This window comes from Chiloscyllium punctatum, chromosome 2 (genome assembly GCF_047496795.1).
Source record: "Chiloscyllium punctatum isolate Juve2018m chromosome 2, sChiPun1.3, whole genome shotgun sequence".
Classification (NCBI taxonomy): domain Eukaryota; kingdom Metazoa; phylum Chordata; class Chondrichthyes; order Orectolobiformes; family Hemiscylliidae; genus Chiloscyllium; species Chiloscyllium punctatum.
Genome location: NC_092740.1, coordinates 83,400,076 through 83,423,002, shown reverse-complemented (window position 1 = coordinate 83,423,002; position 22,927 = coordinate 83,400,076). Strand labels below are relative to the sequence as shown.

The following is a 22,927-nucleotide window of genomic DNA, read 5'->3' as shown; positions in this document are numbered from 1 at the left end:
CCAACATCTCAAAGATATGTCAAAGTTTGAGTCACAGCATCTGCTTCAAAGCACTGGGTGACAATCATATCTCAGTGGCCATATTTCAAACTTAAGTTCCTGTATTGTTCAGCAATGATTCTTGTAAACTTGTTAAATCTTGTACATCTCCATCATCATTTTTTTCATTCATAGGATGTGGGCATCACAGGTCAGTATTTATTGCCCACCCCTAATTACCTAATGGGTCATTAAGAGTCAGCCATATTGCTGTTTGTCTGGAGTTGCATTTAGGCCAGACCAGGTAAGGTCAGCAGTTTCCATTCCTAAAGGACGTTCATGAACTAAATGGGTTTTTCCAACAATTGACAATGGGTTTCATGGTCATCAATATCTCTGAATACTATTCTTCTTTCTACTCAAAACGATGGGAACACCACCATTTTCCCCCCAAGCCACTCACCATCCTGATTTGGAAATACATCACTGTTCCTTCACTATCACTGGGTGAAAATCATGAAGTTCCTTGCCACAGCACATGGACTGCAGCAGTTCAAGAAGGCAGCTCACTACAGTCTTCTCAAGGGCAACTAGGGAGAGGCAATAAATGCTAGCCAACCAGCCTATATCCCATGAATGAATTAAATTAAAATTCCAAATTTTTATTGAATTGACATTCACTATCTGCCATGGCAGGATTCTGAACCCCAGAACATTATCTGTGTCTCTGGGTTAATAATCTAATGATAGTCCTCCTATCATGTGTACTGCTTGTCATACATAAGGAAAATCTGGTATATGAATTTCATTGCCAGTGTGATGCAAGGTATATAGGCGGCATGTCCCAAAAACTGACTTATCATCTGAAAACAGTATCTTTTGGCTGTTCACAACAAGTAGGGTACTGACTGTACCTAACCAGCTGATGGGTGCAAATCTGCCATTTACCCAAAGCAGAACAATACTAGCTTCTCCAACAAAATTTTATAGCTAAAACCCCTCATCCCTTGCATTGTCTCAAGGAATCTTGCATCCTTCCAGAGTGTGGTGATCAGACTTGACACAATATTCTGGTAATGGCCTAAGCAGAGGTTTCTAATAGATTAGCAGAACTTCTTTGATTTTGTATTCAAAATCATTGAAAGCTAAGATACCATAGGCTTTATTAACTACAATCAATATGTCTTGGCATGTCACGCATCTATAAACGTGAACCATGTCCCTCTGATCTTCACACTTTTCAAAAATGACTATTAACTATATTTGGTCAGTCCTTATCCTTTCTATCAAAATGCATCAAATTCCACTTCTTAGTGTTAAATCTCATCTGCCATTTCTCTCCCAATTCTGTTAGCCCATCTATGTTTTATTGTTATCTATGCAAGTTGGATTGTATGTATGTGTGATTATGATTATGATTATTATCATTATGATTGGTGTCATCCTCACTCTTTGTTACATCTCCAAGGTTGGTATTATTAGCACATTTTCAAATTTTACTTTGAATTCCAATAAACCAAGGGGACTATTTGTGAACACCACTGAGTACCATTCTCCAAACTGCCTCTGGTCATTAAGGATGGGCAATAAATAGTGGTCTGGTCAGTGATGTCCTTATCACATGAAAGAATCAAAATAAAATAATATCATATTCTCTATCCCCCTCATCATCTAAGAAGGAGTGTAATGCAGGAGAAGACTCCAAAAGTGACAAAACAAAGACGAGGCCACTCATCTTGCCAACTCCTCATTATGTCATTAAACCTCTTCCTGTATGGGTTTCAGCTTCTCACACAGCTGTTGTGACTTGCAGAGACACCTGCTGGAAGAGGCTGGTAGGTCTTCTCCTTCTGGCCTTAAGGGTTGAGTATGGAACAGGGGGACAATATTCCAGATATACTTTGTTCTCTCAGACTAGGATGTTTTCTGAATGCTGTTACCACTACTAGTGATCCTTTAATTAGACATTCTTCTTTGTTTATGTAGCCCTCCTTGATTGGTCAGAAAACTGAAGAACAATCTTAGTTTAATCTGAAAATGAGCAAAGATATAGTGCACAACTTGAATGGTTGGGGCCCCACTCATTCACGACTAAGTGGAGTAGATTCCAACCTGCAATCAAATACACATTTGGCTGTAAAGTAATTTTGGATCTCTTGAGGTTGTGTAAATCATCATCTTTCTTCTTGTTTATCCAGCTTCTAGTTGAGAGTGATGGTGGACAAGTAAATAATAACCAAAGGAGGACTCTCCATAAATATCAACATTTTCAGTGTTAATTAAAGTCCAGCACTTCAGGGCAAAAGATAAGGCTGAGGAATTTGCAAAACACCCCGGCCTCCTCACAGATCATAAACACCACACATGCCAGTCTTCAGCCAATTCAGCTCACTGTATATAGCATCAAGCAACGCCAGAAGGAACTGGAAACAGAAAAGATTGTGGGTTCTGATGACATTCCAGCAATAGTATTTAAGTCTTGTGCTCCAAAATTAACTGTAACCTTAGCCAAACACATTCTGGTATAGCTACAATACTGGCTTCTTCCCAGCAACGGAGAAACTTGCACAGGCATGTCTTTGTTTAGAAAAGTAACACAACTCCAATCCAACTAATTGCTACTCCATAATTCTAGATATTTTAATGAATCTGTTCAGAGATATTACCATATACATCTGGAGCAGGTGGTACCTTAACCTAGGTCTCCTAGTCCAGGGACATACCTCTGTACCACAAGAGTCCTCAGTGCCACTTGGATCCTGATCTCATAACAGCCTTGGTCCAAACGTAGACAAAAGAGGTGCAGTCATGATGTGAGGTTGGCTGCTGTTGATATCAATGCAGCATTCAGTGCATGTGACTTCAAGGGGCCCGAGCAAAATTGACATCAATAGGAAACAGGAGTGAATTTGCCACTGGTTGGACACATATCTAGCGCACAGGAAATGATTCTAAATGTGGGACATTTGGATTCCAGGCCCAATAATATAAAATGAAGCAGATTATTACTTCACAAGGTACAGTTATTTTTAATCTGCCACCACTTCTGCAAACACGATTCCTCTGAGTTCTCTTGTGGTACAGTGTAGTCTCTCTACCTCTGGGCTTGGAGGCTCACATTCAAGTCACACCTGTTCCAGATATGTATAACAAGATCTCTGAATGGGTTGATTTAAAATATTGTAAAAACTACTTTGGCAGTCATTCTCTGTCAGGGAGTCCATTCTCTCTTCTAGATTTCATTTCTTATTATTCATTTAATTCACAGCGAAGCTGTGTTTTTTTTTACTTTCCCCTTCCAGTTCACAACAGCCAACCTCCTCCAAATTCTTGGAGAACTCTTATCTCTCTCCACTTGACTACATTTGTTAATGTGAAAAAATTATTGAGTTATTTTTCTCACCATTTCGTAGAAGTGTTTAGTAGAAAACAACACTCAATAAGTTGAAAAAATAGTCACCTTTTCTGTGTTTCCTATTCAGTCAAAAGCCAAGCCTATTTAGCTCTTTATATATGGGATATGTCAGATTGAAACACAATATTCTTGACCTGTCTGAAGCCATTGCTACCAATTCAACTTTTCTTTTGTCAGTGACTAAATTACATTTTGCAACATAAAAGCTAACAAATAGTTCTTCAATGAATAATGTTTTTTGCAGTGAATTTAAAATATCGAGGTTGAGTTTAAATCTGTGGTAAATCTGGTCATTTGTCTATTAGCACAATGTCATGGCAGGAGGTGGCATTGTTTCTTCTTGTTCCATACTTACGGGAACTTTTTAGAGGTTCATACAATATATAGTTTCTTTTCTGTTTCTACTCGTGGTGCACAGCTGTGCATTACCTTAATATTTCCACATATAAAAGCAATTCTGCACATGGAAGAAACAGAATTGAGGGAACATTGCTGCTAACACCATCTATTGGGATGTTTATAAATCTTCTAATTCCCAATAGAGACCAAATTTCCTTCTGGTAGATCTAGCAAACATTACAAAAGTATTCATTGTATAAGTAAATGTAAGGCCAATAAACTAATTATCGCAGTAAATTGCTTTTATTAGGATCGTTGTTATCAGTCTGCACTTTACTGTATACCCTAAATCTGCAGTCAGTCTAGTTACTATATGCTTAGACTAAATTTGTTTACACAAGTGAATGATTTTATTCCAACAGTGAATGTAGGCAATCAAGGAAATGACCTTCGTTCGATCACAAGGTAACAGCACTTAGTGGAGCTCATTGCCAGCAAATACCATTTAACCGCAAAAGTATAAAGCGTTTCCACATTTCTGATTAATGGAGTCAGTAAGTTTAAATGGTTTTAAATCTGATTGTTATCAACAAGTGAGTAAAAGAAAATAAAATACTACAAATATTCAACAAAACCATGGACAGAATCTTATAGGGATCTGAATGACATGGGCTATGGTGAGATTTGTAGCAGAATCAGATGAGAAGTCCAACGAGGCCAGTCTTGACACTGGGAGCATTTACATCCAACATTTAGAATTTTCAGAAATGGCATGGCATGTTTCTCACTAGGAAATGCTAAGTTGCCAATCAAGAGCGATTAAAGTTTACTAAATACTTTGTGAACTCACTTCATTGATATTCAGCTTTCTATCTTACAGAATTTATCAAGCAAGCCAGATATCACAAAAGCTTGACATAGAAACCAGAGCAAGTTCCTGACAAATCCAGCTCGCCATTTGCTTCAAATGAGCTCTATATTAGACATCAGGTACCAACATCTCAGGATGTGTTCCACAGGCATTGACCACGTACAACCCATATCCATGGATACCAGCATCTGAAATGTGCCAAATTCTAAGAAACCTCATGGCACATCATCTATCCACTTTTTTTTTTGCATTTATTGCCCATCCCTAGTAGTCCCTTAGAAGGTGGCAGTGAACTGTCTTCTTGAACTACTGCAGTCACTTTCTGTGGGTTGACCCACAATACCATGAGACAGAGAATTCCAGGATCTTGACCCAGGGATAGCGAAGGAATGGTGACATAGCTCCAAGTCAAGATGAAGAATGGCTTGGAGGGGAACCTGAAGGTGATGGTGTTCCCACATATCTGTTGCCCTTGTCCTTCTAGATGGAAGTGATCATGAGATTGGAAGTTGCTATCTGAGGATCATTGGTGAAATTCTGCAGTGTATGTTATAGACAGTATATATTGCTACTACCGAGCATTGGAGGGAGTTTGTGGATGTCGTGTCAATTAAGCAGGCTGCTTTCTCCTGAATGACGTCGAGCTTCTTAAGTGTTGTTAGACTTGCACTTATTCAGGCAAGTGGGGAGTATTTCATCATGCTCCTGACATGTGCCTTGAGATGGTGCCCAGGCTTTGGGGAGTCGGAGGTGAGTTACTCACCTAGCCTATTTCTAGCTTCTGACCTGCTCTTGCTGCCACTGTGTTTATGTGGTGAATCCAGTTGAGTTTCTGGTCAACAGTAATGCCCAGGGTATTGATATTGGGAGATTTTGTGATGGTAACATCATTGGATGTCAACGGGTAGTGATTAGACTGTCTCTTATTGGTGATGGTCATAGCCTGGTATTTGTATGGCTTGACTGCTACTTGCCACTTGCAAGCTCAAGCTGAGATATCGTCCAGATCTTGTTGCGTTTGAACATGGACTGCTTCAGGGCATTTCTGCATTTCAATACTGCACCTCGGACTGCACTGGCAACTAACATTGCAACGCTGTAGCTAAGACACTGTATACTCAGAAACGTGTAGATACCTCACAGGATGGACTATCTCTTTTCTTGCTATCATCTCGCTGACTCACTTGACCCTACCTAGATGCTTACAGCATCTCTGTATTGGATTGTTTGGCATTGCCTTCTTGTGCTTAGACCCCTTTAGCCAGAGATACAAGGTTTATATAACTTCTGTCTTGTTTAACACAGATGCAAAGGAAGGAAACTTGTCATGGTTGTCAGCAGTTCTCAGTCAAGTAAAGGAGGATAGCCTTTGTTCGGGAGGCCCTGGAACAGTAAGGTGACGCCAGCCTTCAATACTAGCCTAGAGGCCTGGAAACAGCCAGTCAAACACTCGGGGCAGTCAGAATCAGGATACGGAAGGAACATCAGGCAGCCCACCACTCATGTTAAATCGTACTGCCCTATTGGGGGTTTGTTTTCCGCCTGGAATGAGAGACAGGCAGGTATTAATGGAGCTAAGAGGAGATGACACAGCTATTGCTATTGAAGTAAGTGGGGAGGTGTCCTGAGCAAATGATTAGGCAGCACAGGGGCATGTAGGGTGAGTGGTGTTGGGAGTTGGGATGGACAGCAGCAAGTAAGGGAAGATGTTGCAGGCAGTAATGAGAATGGTAGAGACATGGGAGAAGCATTTACAGTAGCAGATATAGAGTAAGTGTGAGGTATCAGACAGAAGATGTGGCACTTACAATGGTAAAGTGAAAAGACGTTTTAACCTTTTTCCTGCATTGCTGTGTATTCCTCCAGACAGCTGAGACTGCAGTGACCTGGGTGGGAACCCTAGGCAAGGCTGGCATGGTCTGGTGTCATGGCCTCCACTGCTTGTCCTGAGAGAAGAGGAAGTCCCTTTTCCAGCAGGATATCCAGGAGAGTGATACTGATATCCCCTGTCTGGAGGAAATGTCAGCAATCAAGCATGGCAGCCCCGGACTAAAAGAGCATGTCTGGGTGCACCAATGGCTTTTACAGATGGTGCTACTGAATTCTGGGAGCGGCTAGTTGTTCTAAGGACAGTGTAAAAACAATGACTGCAGATGCTGAAAACCAAATACTGGATTAGTGGTGCTGGAAGAGCACAGCAGTTCAGGCAGCTGCTCATTGGATGCTGCCTGAACTGCTGTGCTCTTCCAGCACCACTAATCCAGTTCTAAGGACAGTGCTTAGCAAAGTGAAAATTGGGCATGAGGTGCATCATAGGGATAAGGTAGCTAGTTAACGAGGTGAATTTGGTTAGGTACAGCAAGATAACTTTGTGGCAGAAATTCCTCCAAAGAAAAACAACTTGCAACTTGGACTTAAATAAAATAATAAGATACAGCCTTCTGTAACAATAAGAGAATCTTGATATACCAGTATCAACTGGTACTACAAATAGATAATATAGATTACATTGAATTCTCAGGAGGACCATGTTACTTAGACTATACTAATCCATTGGTGTCCTAGTTCCTTTCTTCCCGATAAGCATAAAGTCAAGTCCTTTCCCTAAGAGAGCAATTCAACGTATTCATATGCTGAGCCATAGGGTTGAAAGTTGAGCTTAGAAACAAAAACTAGATTTGGCTCTTTCAGAGAGGGAGTATATAAATATAAAACACAATGGCTCAGTGGTTAGCACTGCTGCCTCACACTACCAGGGTCCCAGTTTCAATTCTAGTCTCGGGTGACTGCCTGTGTGGAGTTGCACAGTCTCCCTGTGTCTGCGTGGGTTTCCTCTGGGTGCTCCACTTTCCTCCCACAGTCCAAAGATGTGCAGGTCAGGTGAATTGGCCATGCTAAATTGCCCATAGAGTTAGGTGCATTAGTCAGAGGGAAATCGGACTGGGTGGGTTACTCTTCGGAGGGTTGGTGTGGACTTGTTGGGCCGAAGGGCCTGTTTCCACACTGTAGGGAATCTAATCTAAATACATAAATACCTGTAAGGTATGTTAAGGATATTAGGAAGTGCATTGAAATAGAGCTGAATGGTCAATTAACCGGTGTCAGTCCTTGTACATTCAAGAACAATAATTTTAATAGAGGAAAATACAGGTAAAGTAACCTTGTGCTACATCATTAATAAAGGACAATTCTGTTTAAAACAATCAAACATCTGGTACCATGCCTTACATAATCTTCTCAGCGAATGGGTCATCAATTCAAGCAGAGGTCATGCAGGATAGGTTTGAGTGTGAGACCAGGTGGAAATTCACTAAACTTAGCGCCTGGTCAGTGGGATGACAGGTTCCTGCCTCCAAGTTAACAGCTAGCAACAACTGCTTCCATAGACTATCCTATGGAGGAGCTTCCCCTTCACAGGGGTGACCTGACAGCTGTGACCACCACATTTTTTTAAGTACTTCTTAATTAGGAAGTGCATTGAAAATAGAGCTGAGTACAGGAATAGTGCCTGAGGACTGGAGGATATCAAATGTGGTTCCCTTGTTCAAAAAGGGTAGTAGAGACAACTCTGATAATTACAGACCAGTGAGTCTCACTTCAGTTGTTGGTAAAGTGTTGGAAAATGTTATAAGAGATAGGATTTATAACCATCTAGAAAAGAATAATCTGAAAAGGGAAGTCAGCACGGTTTTGTAAAGGGTAGGTTGTGCCTAACAAATCTTATTAAGTTTTTTGACAAAGTGACCAAACAGGTAGATGAGAGTAAATAGGTCGATGTGGTGTATATGGATTTCAGCAAGGCATTCGATAAGGTTCCCCACAGTAGGATATTATAAAAAATGCGGAGGAATGGGATTGTGGGAGACATAGCAGTTTGGATCAGTAATTGGCTTGCTGAAAGAAGACAGAGGGTTGTAGTTGATAGAACATGTTCATCTTGGTGTCCAGTTACTAGCGGCATACCGCAAGGGTCGGTGTTTGGTCCACTGCTGTTCATCATTTTTATAAATGACCTGGATGAGGACTTGGTAGGGTGGGTTAGTAAATTTGCGGACAACACTAAGGTTGGTGGAGTTGTGGATAGTGATGAAGGATGTAGTAGGTTGCAGAGAGACATAGATAGGATGCAGAGCTGGGCTGAGAGGTGGCAAATGGAGTTTAATGTGGATAAATGTGAGCTGATACACTTTGGACGGAGTAATCGGGATGCAAAGTACTGGGCTAATGGTAAGATTCTTGGGAGTGCAGATGAGCAAAGAGATCTCGGTGTCCATGTACACAGATCCCTGAAAGTTGCCACCCAGATTGACAGGGTTGTTAAGAAGGCATACAGTGTTTTGGCCTTTATTAACAGAGGGATTGAGTTCCGGAACCAGGAGGTTATGTTGCAGCTGTACAAAGCTCTGGTACAGCCACACGTGGAGTATTGTGGACAGTTCTGGTCACTGCATTATAAGAAGGATGTGGAAGCTTTTGAAAGGGTGCAGAGGAGATTTACTAGGATGTTGCCTGGTAAGGAAGGAATGTCTTACAAGGAAAGGCTGAGGGCCTTGAGGCTATTCTCATTAGAGTGAAGAAGGTTGAGAGGTGACTTAACAGAGACATACAAGATAATCAGAGGGTTAGATAGGGTGGACAGGGAGAGCCTTTTTCCAAGTATGGGGACGGCAAATACGAGGGGACACAACTTTAAAGTGAGGGGAAATAGGTATAAGACAGATGTCAGAGGTAGTTTCTTTACTCAGAGAGTAGTAAGGATAAGGAATGCTTTGCCTGCAATGGTAGTAGATTCGACAAGTTTAAAAGCATTTAAGTTGTCATTGGACAGGCATATGGACGTACATGGAATAGTGTGGGTGGTGCAACATCGAGGGCCGAAAGGTCTATACTGCGCTGTAATGTTCTATGTTCTTCAGAGGGCAGATCAAGGTCGAGTCTCCCTTGCCATTCCCAGCCAGCTCTGGCAGCAGCCATCCCTGATAGTGAGACTATATTGTTTCCAATGCTATAGGCTCACAAGTGGCCTGCAGCAATGAACCCAGAGATGGCCTGTTAATTCGCTGCTTGTGGAAAGAGTTCACAGATGAACACCATGGAAATCAATGAAGATCTGAAAATTGTCCTGACTTGCAATTGCTTTGTAAAGGATATTGGATGCCACTAGGGTCTTTGAAAACTTCTTTTGTTTAGTTGACTTATCTTGCACAAAAGATACAATGGATGTATTCTGAACATAAAATGGCTGCATGTGCTTTCACTTAATTATATTTATTTTTTAAGTTAGTTTCTACCACCACACCTGTTCAAAGGATTTAGAGTGGTATATTTAGTGGTTCCATTGAGCAATACTAGACAGTCTTATTGCAGCATTCAATCTTTTGAAATAGAAGCAGAAATAGACCAGTCAGTGCCTTGAGCCTGCTCTGCCATTGCTAAAATCCAGGCTGACCTGTTTGTGTTATTACCCAATAACCCTTGATTCCATTGTCTAACGAGATTGTCTCCTGTTCTGCCTTCAAAATGTTCAATGATGCCATTCCTATTGCCTTCTGGGACAGGGAGTTCCAAAGTCTCACCCCTACTCTGAGAGAAAAGAATTCTCTGCATCTCTGTGCTGAAACGGAGTCCCCCAAATTTAGTTCTGGACTGACCCACAAGAGGAAACATCTCTTCAACATCCACCTTGTCAAAATCATTCAGGATCTTATACTCCTCATTTAAACTGCTCCTCGTTCTTCTAAATGTCAGTGGAAACAAACCCAGCCTGTCTAACATCCTCATAAGACAACCCACTCATTTCAGGTATCAATCTAGTAGAACTCCTCTGAACTGCCTCCAATACATTTACATCCTCGCTTAAATAAGAAGACCAAAGCTTCACACATGAATTTAAGATGTGGTGTCATGGGTGCCACTGAAATTAGAATGAATTGTACAGTTGTAACAAAAAAGATTTCTTACCATATCATTCCTTGATTGAAGATAAGTCCTAAAACATTTCCACTGATGTCAAACTCAGTGTATGAAGGCTAAAGTTTAAAGGGTAAATGCAGCAATGTTAATAGAGGTGAAGCAACAGCTGTAAGCATATCATATTCAATATGTTTATTTTCATAAAGTGTACTCACAAATCCATACTCCAGATCCCAACACCAGCAATAGTTAATAAATCTGACAAAGAGAGCACGTAGAAAATCCCCAACCAATATACTGCCATACGTTACGAGAATGTCAGAGACCGTAAGCTTTGTAAATTCCTGCAAATTAAAGGCCACGTTAAGCAGCAAAGAATGCAATTATCAGCAATTTCAATGATATTAAGCTTTAACTTTTCAGCAACATTTTATCTAAACAAAATTGTGAATGAAGCAAAAAGTGCCTCCCTATTAACAAGTCATGAATTAACCAAATAATAATGAGCTAAATACATGAGGTTGAGGTAAATGGCAGGGCGGTGGTCCATCACCAATGGCAACATTGCCAACACCATACTTAAGCACCCTAACACAATTAAAAGCCAATCAATTAGCTGTCTGGTTGGCGCCAGCTTTCTCAAGTCCAGTAGGAGGGATGTCCTACCTCCAAGAACTGCTGATTAACCAGGAAACACAGATCTTTGGTATCAGCAGCTCCACCACACATGATGGATGCTGTCAGTACTGCAGTGGACCTAGGAGAAGGGGTAGCCATGGAGCCTCGGAACACAGCAAGTCAGAAGGCCTTAGTTAGGCCAGGCAGGCATGCCTGGCAAAGAGGATATTTGTTGAAAGGACAGTAGGGTCTTCCACAAGGGTATCACTTCCTGGCAGCAGCTTCCTTTGTGAAGCAGGAGAATCAATCCAGATCATGGGAGGTTGATCTGAATTTAAATTACAACATTCCCTACACCCCAACACATTCTTGGCTCAAGGTTTCCCATCCCTGAGATTATCTTGGAGAGTCAGGAAGGTAACTGGATTACCAACCCATTCCTTCCCACCTCACTATATAACCCCTCTACTAACTAACTACCACCACTCCCACAAGGATGAGGGAAATTAAACTAAGCCCATTACTACACATTGAAACCCAATGAACATTCAGTGATACAAGGATGCATCTTGAGCTATGATGTGAAAATTACCTGAATGCAATAAAGCAGAAAATTGTAGAAACCATTTCTACAGTATGGGTTCAAATATCTTACCATTCCAACACCTGTTTCCCAGCAAGGTCCCCTGGGAAAATCTGCAGGATCTATTACAGGAATGCTTTCAGAGGTTGAATTAGTAAAATTGAAGGAATTCATCATGGCTAAAGTCTTATTCTTTATACTTTCTTCCTCTGCCAACTGAATAAAGCCAAAAAAAAACACTTTCAGAGTTTGAATTAATATCTGTTGCAATAATAATAGAAGGTACTGGAGAAACTCAGCAGCTCAGGCAGCATCTGTAGACAGAGAGACAGAATCAAATCTAATATGACTCTTCTTCCAAAGAGTTTTAGTTAAGCATCTGCAATAGTTTCCAGCTTTATTTCAGATTTCCAGCAACCACAGTACATTGCCGTTATTTACATATTTGTCTACATTTTAAGGCATTTGTTTAGCAAACAATGTACTTCGATCTTGAGCTCAGCTGTAACAATTTTTGCCTGCCACTTGGGTTCAGCCTTGCTCCAACCCAGGTTTCAGGTTAATGAATAATTTTGGGATGTGACCAAGTAAGGGCTGAAAACCTATCCCATATCTTGGAATATCTGGCAGCCCCTAACATGATTGAATGTTGCCAACATTTTTGTTGGAAAATTGTCAGGGTTTAGGAGAGTGTAGAGTTAATTTGATTGCCTTATTATAGATTTAATTTCCTTTCCTCAGCAGCTTACAATTTAAAATGTTTCTATGCAATCTGAAAAACAAGGCTGGACACCAGACACACACAGATGGCTTATGTTAATGCAGGGGTGAATGCAAACACATTGATGCATGTACGAAACAGTTTCATGATTAATCAGCAATTGGAATAGATTTACTTAAACTTGGTTGGATGCAAAACAGACTCAACACCTGGTCCCAGCAAATACTGACAAATTTCTCATGCATAAACCCTCATTACATTGTGTTTCGAGGCCCTCAAAGCTGTTCATATTACAGGTTCTTTATAATTGAGAATGGCTTTCTCCTGTGTGTCTACTTTCGCATTCCCCAGAGCACACCAGAATCTGGATGCACCAGTTCATCAAAAACATAAGTTAACCAATTTGTAACAGCAATAGAAATCAAGCTAAAATATATCTTGCCACATGCTGCAACTTACAGAGATTTTCTGAGATCCTTCCATCTTTGACTAGTTCGCTGTAAACTATGAGGGAATAGTACTGCAAACCTTTAACCAGTTCTTTTACAATCACTTCAGACCAACAGCACCAGTATTTTATGTCAGTAACATGATGCTTGAAGGGAATATTGAAGTTCCTGGTTTGTCAACCATTCAGGTCAGTGGAGTACTGAATAATGAAAATGTTATTGTATTTGATTAGAGGAATTAGACAACATTAGTGAGGCGTCTTCTGTGTCCAGTTCTGGTCACCAGTTATGCGAAGAATACTATTAAGCTGGAGAGGGTTCAAAAGAGACTTCCAGGATGTTGCCAGGTATGGAAGGTTTAAGTTACAAAGAAAGGCTGTGACTTTTCTCACCAGAGTGTAAGAGTTTGAGAGGTGAGCTGATAGAAGTTTATAAAAGAATGACAGGTATAGATAGAGTTAATGTTTGGAATATGGGCCAGGAGCAAGCAAGTGAGACTAGTTTAGTTTGGGATTATGTTCATCATGGACTGGTTGGACCGAAGGGTATATTGCTGTGCTGGATGACTCTATGACTGTGAATAGGTCTGTAAAATGTTCTGGAAAAGCAGCAAACATGAAGATTGAGTGAAGTCACTAAAGAAACAAATAAAGAGAGAGAAAATATAAAGTGAGGAATATAAAGACAAACCATGAATCTTTCTCTCGAACTGTGGGCAAAAGCAGGGTAAATTGTACTTGAAAGCAAAGAAATGGCAGAGACGTGAAACACATATTTGGGCCAGATTTTAAATTGCCAGTAGGGACAGAAAAGGAATGAGTTCAAGCATGTTATGGAAACCATTTCCTGGAGACCAGCACTGAATCCCCCGACCATCAGAATGCAATTCAATGGGATGGTAGGTGGGTGTGTTTGGAACCTGCTATACCTTCATTGGAATGTCTCCACAGTCATTTGCAGAGCCTTTTAAAAAGCTTCATTAGATCGGTTTTAACTTTTCAATTGGCAGGTAAGAGGAACGTTTAGTCCCTGGTTGATGTTAGGATGAAACTGGCATGCATGCAGTAGGGAGCTATCTGAGTATCGGGCAATTCATTTAAAAGATAGTGGGCAATCACACTTAGCTGCTGAACCTGCACTTCTAATGCTGAGATGCTTGGATTTATCATGAGTTGAGATTGGGATCCTGTAAGGGGCTCAGGCTGATTACTTCCCATGGACCTCAGAGGCTGGCACAGGAAGCTCTGCTCCACCACATCCAACAGTAGATCCTGGATGGCCTTGCATTGGAGCAAACCCAGAACTCCACCTCCTTTCTACAGCATTTCCCAGTTATTGAGCATGTACCAACATGTGCAACTGCAGCAGGATAAGGAGAGTATAATGCATGAGTGGGCTACCCTCTTTTAGCTCCCACAGTGTAACTTGACAGGAGCTTTGCCTTCCTAAGTCATGCTCTCTTCTCACCTAAACTGTGAGGGTACCGATATGTCTGATGCAACTAAGTACTTGCTCTTTTGGGTATGTAGCCTGCTGGGTTCTTGCCCATGTTGCTTTGTGCAGGGTTAGAGATTTACCTTCTGGGTGCTGCTCAACACTGACCTTCCAAGACCTTACAAGGCCATTGATGAGCCTGTGGCATTATAACTCACATCCTCCCAGTGACACCACTTTCTCACTTCCAGCCGTTCTATTTGTGCACTGGGGTTGGGTCAAGGGGAAAATAGCCAGATGGGATGTTCTGAATGGAAGCTGAAAGAAAATTTGTCTTCTTTTAATCGCATCCATGGTGTGGACCCTACATCAAGGTTTTAATGGAAGTGGATGTCTACAGCAACTGGGGATGTATTTCATTTGATCATCAAAAATGCTCCAGAGGCTAAGTGTCCTTGTCTTTGAAAGATCAAAGGCTGGCCATACAACTGAGAAAACATGTTGTGACCTGTAGAAGTGCTAACGTGCAGACTCACGTGGAGATTGCTTGTGAGCTTTAAAAAGCTGTGAAAGTTCCATCGTTGCAGCCTATTTCAAGTAGACCTCAGCATTTCATTAGAAAGAATAATAAAAGCAGCGTTTCGCTTAAATGGAAAACAGAGTTCCAAGGTGCAGAGAGATTTAGGTGTACTAATGCCTGAATCACAAAATGTTAGTATGCAGCTACAGCAAGTAATCAAGAAGGCTAAAAGGGTTCATCCTTTACAATGAGGGGAATTGAACCTACAAGTAAGAATATTATGCTTCAGTTACAAAAGGCATTAGTGAGACTATATGTCAAAAACAAGCAGTTTTGGTCTCTTTATTTGAGGGAAGTTGTAAATGTGTTGGAGACAGTTCAAAGGAGGTTGATTAGATTGATACCTGGAATAAATGGGATATCTTATGAGATTATATAGGATAGCGTTGTTTCCATTGAAGCTTAGAAGAGTTAGATGTAGTTGAAGCTTATAAAATCTAAATGGTCTTGACAGGTTGATTGAGCTGCAATTTGTTATAGACCTGTATGTGCAGAACAGCCAGAAACCACCAGAGCCAGCAAACTGAAGACATCTCTCTCTCTTCCCTTTTGATCAAAAAGCCAGAAAAAGCAAGAAAACTTAAAGGAAAGAATTCTAATTCAAGGAAAGGTCTAGATTCACCAGATCAATCACTAAAGTGAAAGGCAACCATTGTTTTACAGACATTATTGATAAAACTCAAGGAAACTATGAAAGATAATTTAACACACCCTTGTGATGCGGACTTTTGATCTGAATTCTGCTCACGGTCTATATTTTTCCACCAATAATATCTGTGTGAAATTGTCTGTCTTTTGTCGGTTTTATTTGTGAATTAGTGTGTCGATTTTAAAGGGGTATAGTTTAATTTACATAGTAATAGATTATTAATCCTTCTTTTCTCTGCCATGTGTTAAAGTTAAGTGTGTTACAACCATTTGAGTTATTTTCTGTTAATGACAAAGCCTGGTGTGAACTGCTTTAGTCCTGCATAGCAGTCGGACAAAACAAGTTGGTCACTTTAGTGGTCTCATTAGGATTTTAAACGTTTTGTGACAGCTTGTGGAACTGTGAACATGCAGGAGGCTGGAAGAACACAGCAAGCCAGGCAGCATCAGGAGGTGGAGAAGTTGATGTTTTGTGTACAACCTTTCTTCAGGAACAGTGGGACATGATTATCAGTGCACTCCTCTGAGTTAAATTATGTCAGAGTACATTCTCAAGGGGAAATTGTTTATTTCTGTTCCTACATCCTATGCTCATATGCTAGACAATTTCAAAGATTCAGAACAATCTGAATGAAGACACTTTTCTACAGTTCGGTTCAGAATGTTTTTACAACCTGTTTTTATACCCCTGTTTAGCCTTCTCCCACTTTCCCTTTTTATAAAATGGTTGAAAACAAAAAAAATTAGCAAAAAGAAAAATTCAATCATATTGATGCATCACATGCAAGAATTCCATGGAACTTTTAACTTTTTATACTGCTTTTGAAACCAGGACTCTCTTTGTGGCTTTGATGTGTAACAGCTACTCTCATCTTTTATGGTATTTGCTTACTTCGGGTAGCAATATGTATCACGTGAAATATCAGCCAGGGAAGTTGGGCATGCATTCATTGGATTACTGACAAACTTTACAGGAGACCTGTTCATTGAGTACATGTAGATGCTTCAATACTTAAGGCATGTTGCAATATCAAGCCCAGGACCATTTTGTTGATGTTTAGCACTATATCATTCCATATGTGAAACTACACAACAGGCGTCACACCAGAGTGATCATCACCTTGAAAAATCCAATTGTCTGCATCCTCCGGTACTCTACCATTGTATTTTAAAAAATATCACACCTACATAGCAACCAATACAGCTAAGTGTCTATGTCAGCAGAGGGTCAGATGTACAGTTGTTCCATATGCTACATAAACATTATTACTGCCAATATCCAAATAATACTTATCAGCTAAGGCTTTGCAGCAAATAAGGTTTCCTATCTAATCATTTCTGCCCACCATTGCCTCATCTCCTGTCCTGTCAGTCACAGTGAAGACTGCTATTGGAAATTGAAGCCATCGTTAACCAGTGCAAAGTCACTTTGAATCAAAAATAAAGCAAAGGATATAGCAAAGTAACAAAGATAATAGCTCACCTGTGCATTGACTTGATCGATAAGAGCCAGCAGGAATGTATACAAGTTACCGAGAAAAAGAGCAAACATTCGCCAAAGCTGCCACTTCAGTGCAATACGGGGATGATAATTTTCCAGAGCAGCAATGGTTTCAAACAGTGGAGGAACAAACATTCCCAACAAAGCCATGACGATATCAATCTGCAGGAAGAGCAATAGGAAAGAATAGTCATTGTCACTGTTCTGTCAACTTACTGACAAGATATCTGCAAATGTAATTTGCATTGCAAAATCTATATTGAATTCAATCAAATCAATAAACATGAACCCTTCTGAACTGATCTATACATGAGAGAACAAATCATAGAGCAATATGAAACGATTATACAGAAGCTGTTTAAAATTATTTTGGAGTTAATGTGTGGCAGTAGATCTCTTAGATGGCATTACAGCAGGTCATGATCCATGGCAAGGTTTCTGAAGTGATCATTCATTCTTCAGCTCACTTCTTCCAATACTTACAAATCTGTACCTACACACCTTAGTACCTGAGAAGGTCTGTAGTGGTAGCTTGTAAACTTTTCACTGTACTCATGTGAGTACATGTGACAATAAAGCTAATTCAAATTTGAATTGTTTTGCATGCAAACAATTTTTTTTGCTAAATTAAATCGCGAATCATATGCGGCTGGCAAGCGAACATTCTTGCCTCTGCATGCACCTTTCAGGGTTAAAGGTTCTGGTAATATTTTTAAAGGCCAGCCAGGCACCCCTTCATATGTTGCAAACCAAGTCAGGCATTGGTCTTCCTTCCATACCCATGTTCCACAAAGATGTCTGCCAAGCCTCATTAGATAGCGCTGTGTTTTAATCACGGTTCTGCTTTAGGCTGTCCAGAACCTGAAGGGCAAACAAAGCCCTTTCATCAGATCCAGGCATCCTGCTCTCAAATCCTATCAGATCCAGGCATCCTGCTCCCAGATCCTGTCAGAAGTCAGTGCCACCTCTCAGTTGCATTGATACATCAGGATTCAGTGCAGGAAGTAAATGAACGATTTCCTGTGCCCCACAAGGCTAAGTACTATTATCTTTGTATTGTAACCTTAATTTCAAAGGGCTATCCATTAATCTACCTCCACCACTGTATTGATTTGTTAAATTGGTGAGCTAACCTCACCATCATATGACAAATGATGTGAACTAAGGCTCACATCCAACTTAAACTGACAATCTTCTAAGATTTCCTGGGTACTGCATTTCCCATTCAATTACTGGGAGGGATCACCACTAGCAGGACTTCGGGCTCATCAAGTTCTCATGTACATATTCCCATCACACTCATTGTAAGACGTGCTGGCATGCAGGAAAAACGAGAAGGACCAGGATTAGCAGATGGGTTCGTGATCTACATCTCCATGCCACCTTTTGAAGAAGATGTGACCCAACTGGTAGGTGAGGACCCAAAATTGTCCCATGCCAGTGGAGAGATTGGAATGGCAAATGCCAGTGAGGAAGACTGCATTCTGGATCTTCTCAGAAATACAGCCACTCTCACACACTCCCGAACATTGTATTTGCGCATCTTCATCAATTAATTCTCTCTTTATTACATCTGCTGTAAACAGATAACAAAATGGAACAGGCCCCTGAGACTGTCCGATGAAGATGATGTCATCTCAAGGGAGCCACCAGTAAGGTGTTTTACTGCACTCTTGATCAGCACAAAGAGTGTCAACATGGTGGTTACTTTTGATAAATTATACTTAGGACACAGCATGGAGAACACATCACTGACATTTAGATTTAAATTCAGATTTAGATTTAGATTCAGATTTAGATTCAGATTTAGATTTAGATTTAGATTTAGATTTAGATTCAGATTTAGATTTAGATTCAGACTTTATTATCACATGCACTCAAATACAGAAGTACAGGAGTACAGTGAAAAGTGCATAATGTGACCATACACAGTGCCATCTCAGATATAAAGGTACCTAGATACAAAAAAAAACTTAGGTACAAAATAGTAAGAGAAATAGAGTTAAAATGTTAAGCGTTACTTTCATAGAATAGTTAGGAAAATAAGGAAATAGTTAATAGTAGCTTGTTTCTTAATAAACTAGAAAATAAAGGAACATGTTCATATCTGCTGGAAGAAGCAGCAGCCAAGCTCTCTGACATATAAATGTTATTTGAAAGCAGGCACTTATTGAATCCCATGAGGAAGATCTAGCCATGTACAAAGTCATAAGCTTCACAAGGTCACCTTGCAGAGACAAGCAAGGGACATGAGACAGGGATGGTGCAGACCATCATTAAACTGGAGCAAAAGATGGAGCACTCCATCCATCTTCTGTCTAATGTGATGGCTTTGGCATGCAAGGACTTAATCAAGGAAAGACAGGCAGTGTTTGCCTTGAAAATCTAGATCCATCAGAACATTCTGCTGGATAAATGCTTGAACCTGCACTCCTTTGTTATCATCTGGGCTGCTCAATATTAATGTCGCTGTGACACAGGATAAGCACTTTGACCTCACTCTAAGTATCCTTTCTTCTGAAGGAGACAACTGGCTCTGAAAATGAGGAGGAGCGACAGACAGGCATCCAGGAGTTTTATCTCAGGATGTTACAGAGATGCCCTGCCCCGAACTCCCCTCCACTGAGATCCCATTACTTGGAGCAGATCAGGTTGAAGAAAACATTCCTACATCTGTGCAGATGCTTTCACCAGGCCAGGACTCTCTATACCCCAAAGCCACAGAGGACACCTTCCCCAGCCTCCATAGTCACCAGACAATATCATTAATGAAACTCTCTCCACACCACCAGTGAATGTCAAGCTCGGAGCTGAATGTTCTGGTAGGCAAAGGAAGAATAAATCATTTTGAGAGCCCCTCAGCAATACTATCTCATTAATTCATAAAACATTACATTTGTAAGTATTTTTATTGTTCTAATGTTTGTAGTAATCTAATTACCACTCCAGGCTCCAACTTCATTGCCTAATTTAAAAGCTGTGCAGCATCTTTGCACACTGCAAAGAGATACTGTCCTTCCATCGGGACACGTTGAAAGTCTTGCTACGTCAGCAATGTTTGTGCCTGTACTCCCTCAGAGACACACACTTTGTCCAAGCAATTGAACAGCGGGATTTTGGGTCTGGAACAGCTATGCATTGGGACCCATTCAGACAGTTCATGAAAATTATACCAAGAGATGACAAAAAGGGTGCAGGAATCAAAACTTATATCGTCAGCAACAGCCTCCAAAGGTAGGCTCAGCAATCTCCGTATGAGGTAGGGAAAGCACACCTGAGAGGTGATTCTCACCATTTCTTGGTGATGTATAGTGTGGAACTGTTAACACCTCAGGATACTGGATGGTCATCGCAAACCATGTGCTGCTACTATGCGTATGTTAAAACTGTACGTTCTAAGTCTCTTGTGGAAGTTTCAGCAAGAAAGGATCTTGAATCGGGGAAATGCAGACTTTATTCAGTAAAGCAGGATCTGCTCAAAGTAGACTGGGAAGAGTTACTTCTGGATAGATCCAAAACATAACAATTCTGGAAGGGTGGGGTAGAGGGCTGCATTCAAATGGAATTGGTGAGAGTATAGACCCAACACATTCCCTTTAGGGTGAAATATATGAGCAATAGGCCTGAGATAACTCGGATATCTAAGAATATTCAGACGCTTAAGAAGAAAAGAGAGGCTTTTAACAGGGGCCTTAGTAGAGGAAATAAAGTGCAGGCGGGAACTTAAGAAAGCAATGAGGAGAGCAAAGAAGAGGCATGAGAAAATATTGGTAAGATTTGGGAGAATTCCAAAACATTCTATAAGTATGTCCAGAGGAAGAGGAAAGCTCAGAAAAGAGTGGGGCCTGTTAAGGACCAAGGAGGCAAAGTGTGTGTGGAGCTGGAGGACATTGGTAGAGTGTTAACTGAACATTTCACATCCGCAACAAAAATGGAAGTTGCTGGAAAATCTCAGCAGGTCTGGCAGAATCTGTGGAGAGAAATCAGAGTTAACGTTTCAGGTCAAGTGACCCAGTTTCTGTGGGTTTCTTGAGCAGTTCTCCAGGATGTGCTCACTGATCCCAGCGTGTGCTCACTGATCAGCTTTCGCTTTAGTAAGGGATGGCTCAGAGTATTGCAGCCATGCATGAGCCTCAGTTCATGGGAGAGCCCACTGTGACACAGCTACAGTTCACCTAGAACCTCAAGAGCTCTCCTCTTGGCTTACTGCCTCAAAATCATCACATCACATTCAGAAAGAAGCAACCTCTCTGATTTGTTGGGCAATAGCCCTGTCATCTTGGTGCCCGTGAGGGTCTCCCTACTCCATCAGAACATCCTTAGCATCAGCTTTCTCTTCACAACAGACCTCCCATACCTCCATCTCATCCCGGGCCAAGGCATCCCCTTTAGTAGAGTCAGGTTATGAAGAGCTACAACGTGAGACACTCAGTCTAAGATGTACTGCACCACACTGCTTGACTGGTCTTGATGGCTGAATCTTCAGGTATTCTATGATCTGCTCCACCATGACCCTTGTGGAAACATGTACAGCATTGTACCTCTCCTCAGCATCAGTCTGTGGATTTCTCTCAGGTTTCATGAGCCAAGGTTTGAAGAGGGTTAATGTTGATGTGGTGCTGAAAGGTGCTGTGCGTATTCCAGAATTTGGGCGTCACGACAGTTCTTTGGATAGTATGTGTCGACCTATATTATCTGGCTGGTCACAGATGATCTGTACATTCATGGAGTAGGAACCTTTCCCATTCCTGAAGACTGCTGAATGCTGATAGGACACTATGATGGCGATAATAGATTTCACGCTCTACCTGTGGCAATCCTGCAATAGCAGCAAACCCGCTCTGCCCGCCTGACTCCCTGCATTCTAAGGGAAATTGATGCTGCTTGAATAGAGAAGATAAGTATGGGTATTCAACTCTTCCAATCTGCTCCACCATTCAATACTCATGGCTCATTATCCAACTCAGTATACTTTCACACTTACTCTTTGTTCCCTTTAACCCTAAGAACTATAACTTTCTTCAAAACATTTAAACCTCAAATGTTTTTGGTGGCAGAGAATTCCACTGGCTCACCACTTTCTAGCTGAAGAAAATTCTTCCCAACTCTTCTCAACTATACCCTTCAACTGTGACCCCGGGTTCTGGATTCCATGGTCTTCAGGAACATCCTTCCTGTTTACCCTTTCTAGGCATGACAGAATGTCATAGGTTTCTCTGAGGTCCCCTTTCTTTCTTCCAAACACCAGTGAAGGTAGTCCAAGCCAATGCAGTCTCTCTTCATAAAGTAGTTCTGCTATCCCAGGAAAGTTGGCCTTTGTCAATGTGACAGCTTATAGATTGCATTTGCATCCCTTGCTGCATTGTTCACTTCATACCTGGGAGATCATGAGGTAATAATCAGTGAAAGTTTACTTTGGATCCATGAGTTCTAAAGATCTTGTGGAATATTATTACTCGATTATAGTTGTTCTGTTGATCTGCTGGAATTGTAAAGATTGTGTATAGCTGAATATGCTTGCCCAACCACTGGGCTCCTGATTATTAGGGGTCTCCTTCAAATGGTCACAATATGAAAGTACAACTCCACAATCCTCATATATTTGCCTGCAGCCATTCTGTTTTGAGAGTGTGTTGTACAATAACCTCGATACTCTTTCTACTCATTAAGCACAACGAACTTCTGAACCTTCCAAGACACAGCATCTCCCCCTCATTCTGTCCTTGATCATCGGCTTGCCATCTGCGTTGCCCTGCCAACCCTCAATTTACTCCTCCTTGGTGTGCCAACAAACACTGCTGCTTTTAAGGCACCAAAACTTTGTCAAAGACCCTCAACATCAAGGTTCACATGGTCATCAGAAACAGGTAAATTGT

The 22,927-nt window shown here is 41.0% G+C and overlaps 1 protein-coding gene across 1 annotated transcript in view; it reads right to left on the bottom strand.

Annotated features, from left to right (window-relative positions):
- tmc2b (transmembrane channel-like 2b) overlaps window positions 1–22,927 on the bottom strand; it is a 74,870-nt gene that overhangs the window by 33,355 nt on the left and 18,588 nt on the right. The window contains exons 10-13 of the mRNA XM_072591269.1: window positions 17,034–17,213; window positions 11,791–11,934; window positions 10,733–10,861; window positions 10,566–10,633 (exon numbers count right to left, since the gene is read on the bottom strand). Coding sequence (XP_072447370.1) covers window positions 10,566–10,633; window positions 10,733–10,861; window positions 11,791–11,934; window positions 17,034–17,213 — 521 coding nt within the window. The remainder of the gene's footprint in view (window positions 1–10,565; window positions 10,634–10,732; window positions 10,862–11,790; window positions 11,935–17,033; window positions 17,214–22,927) is intronic.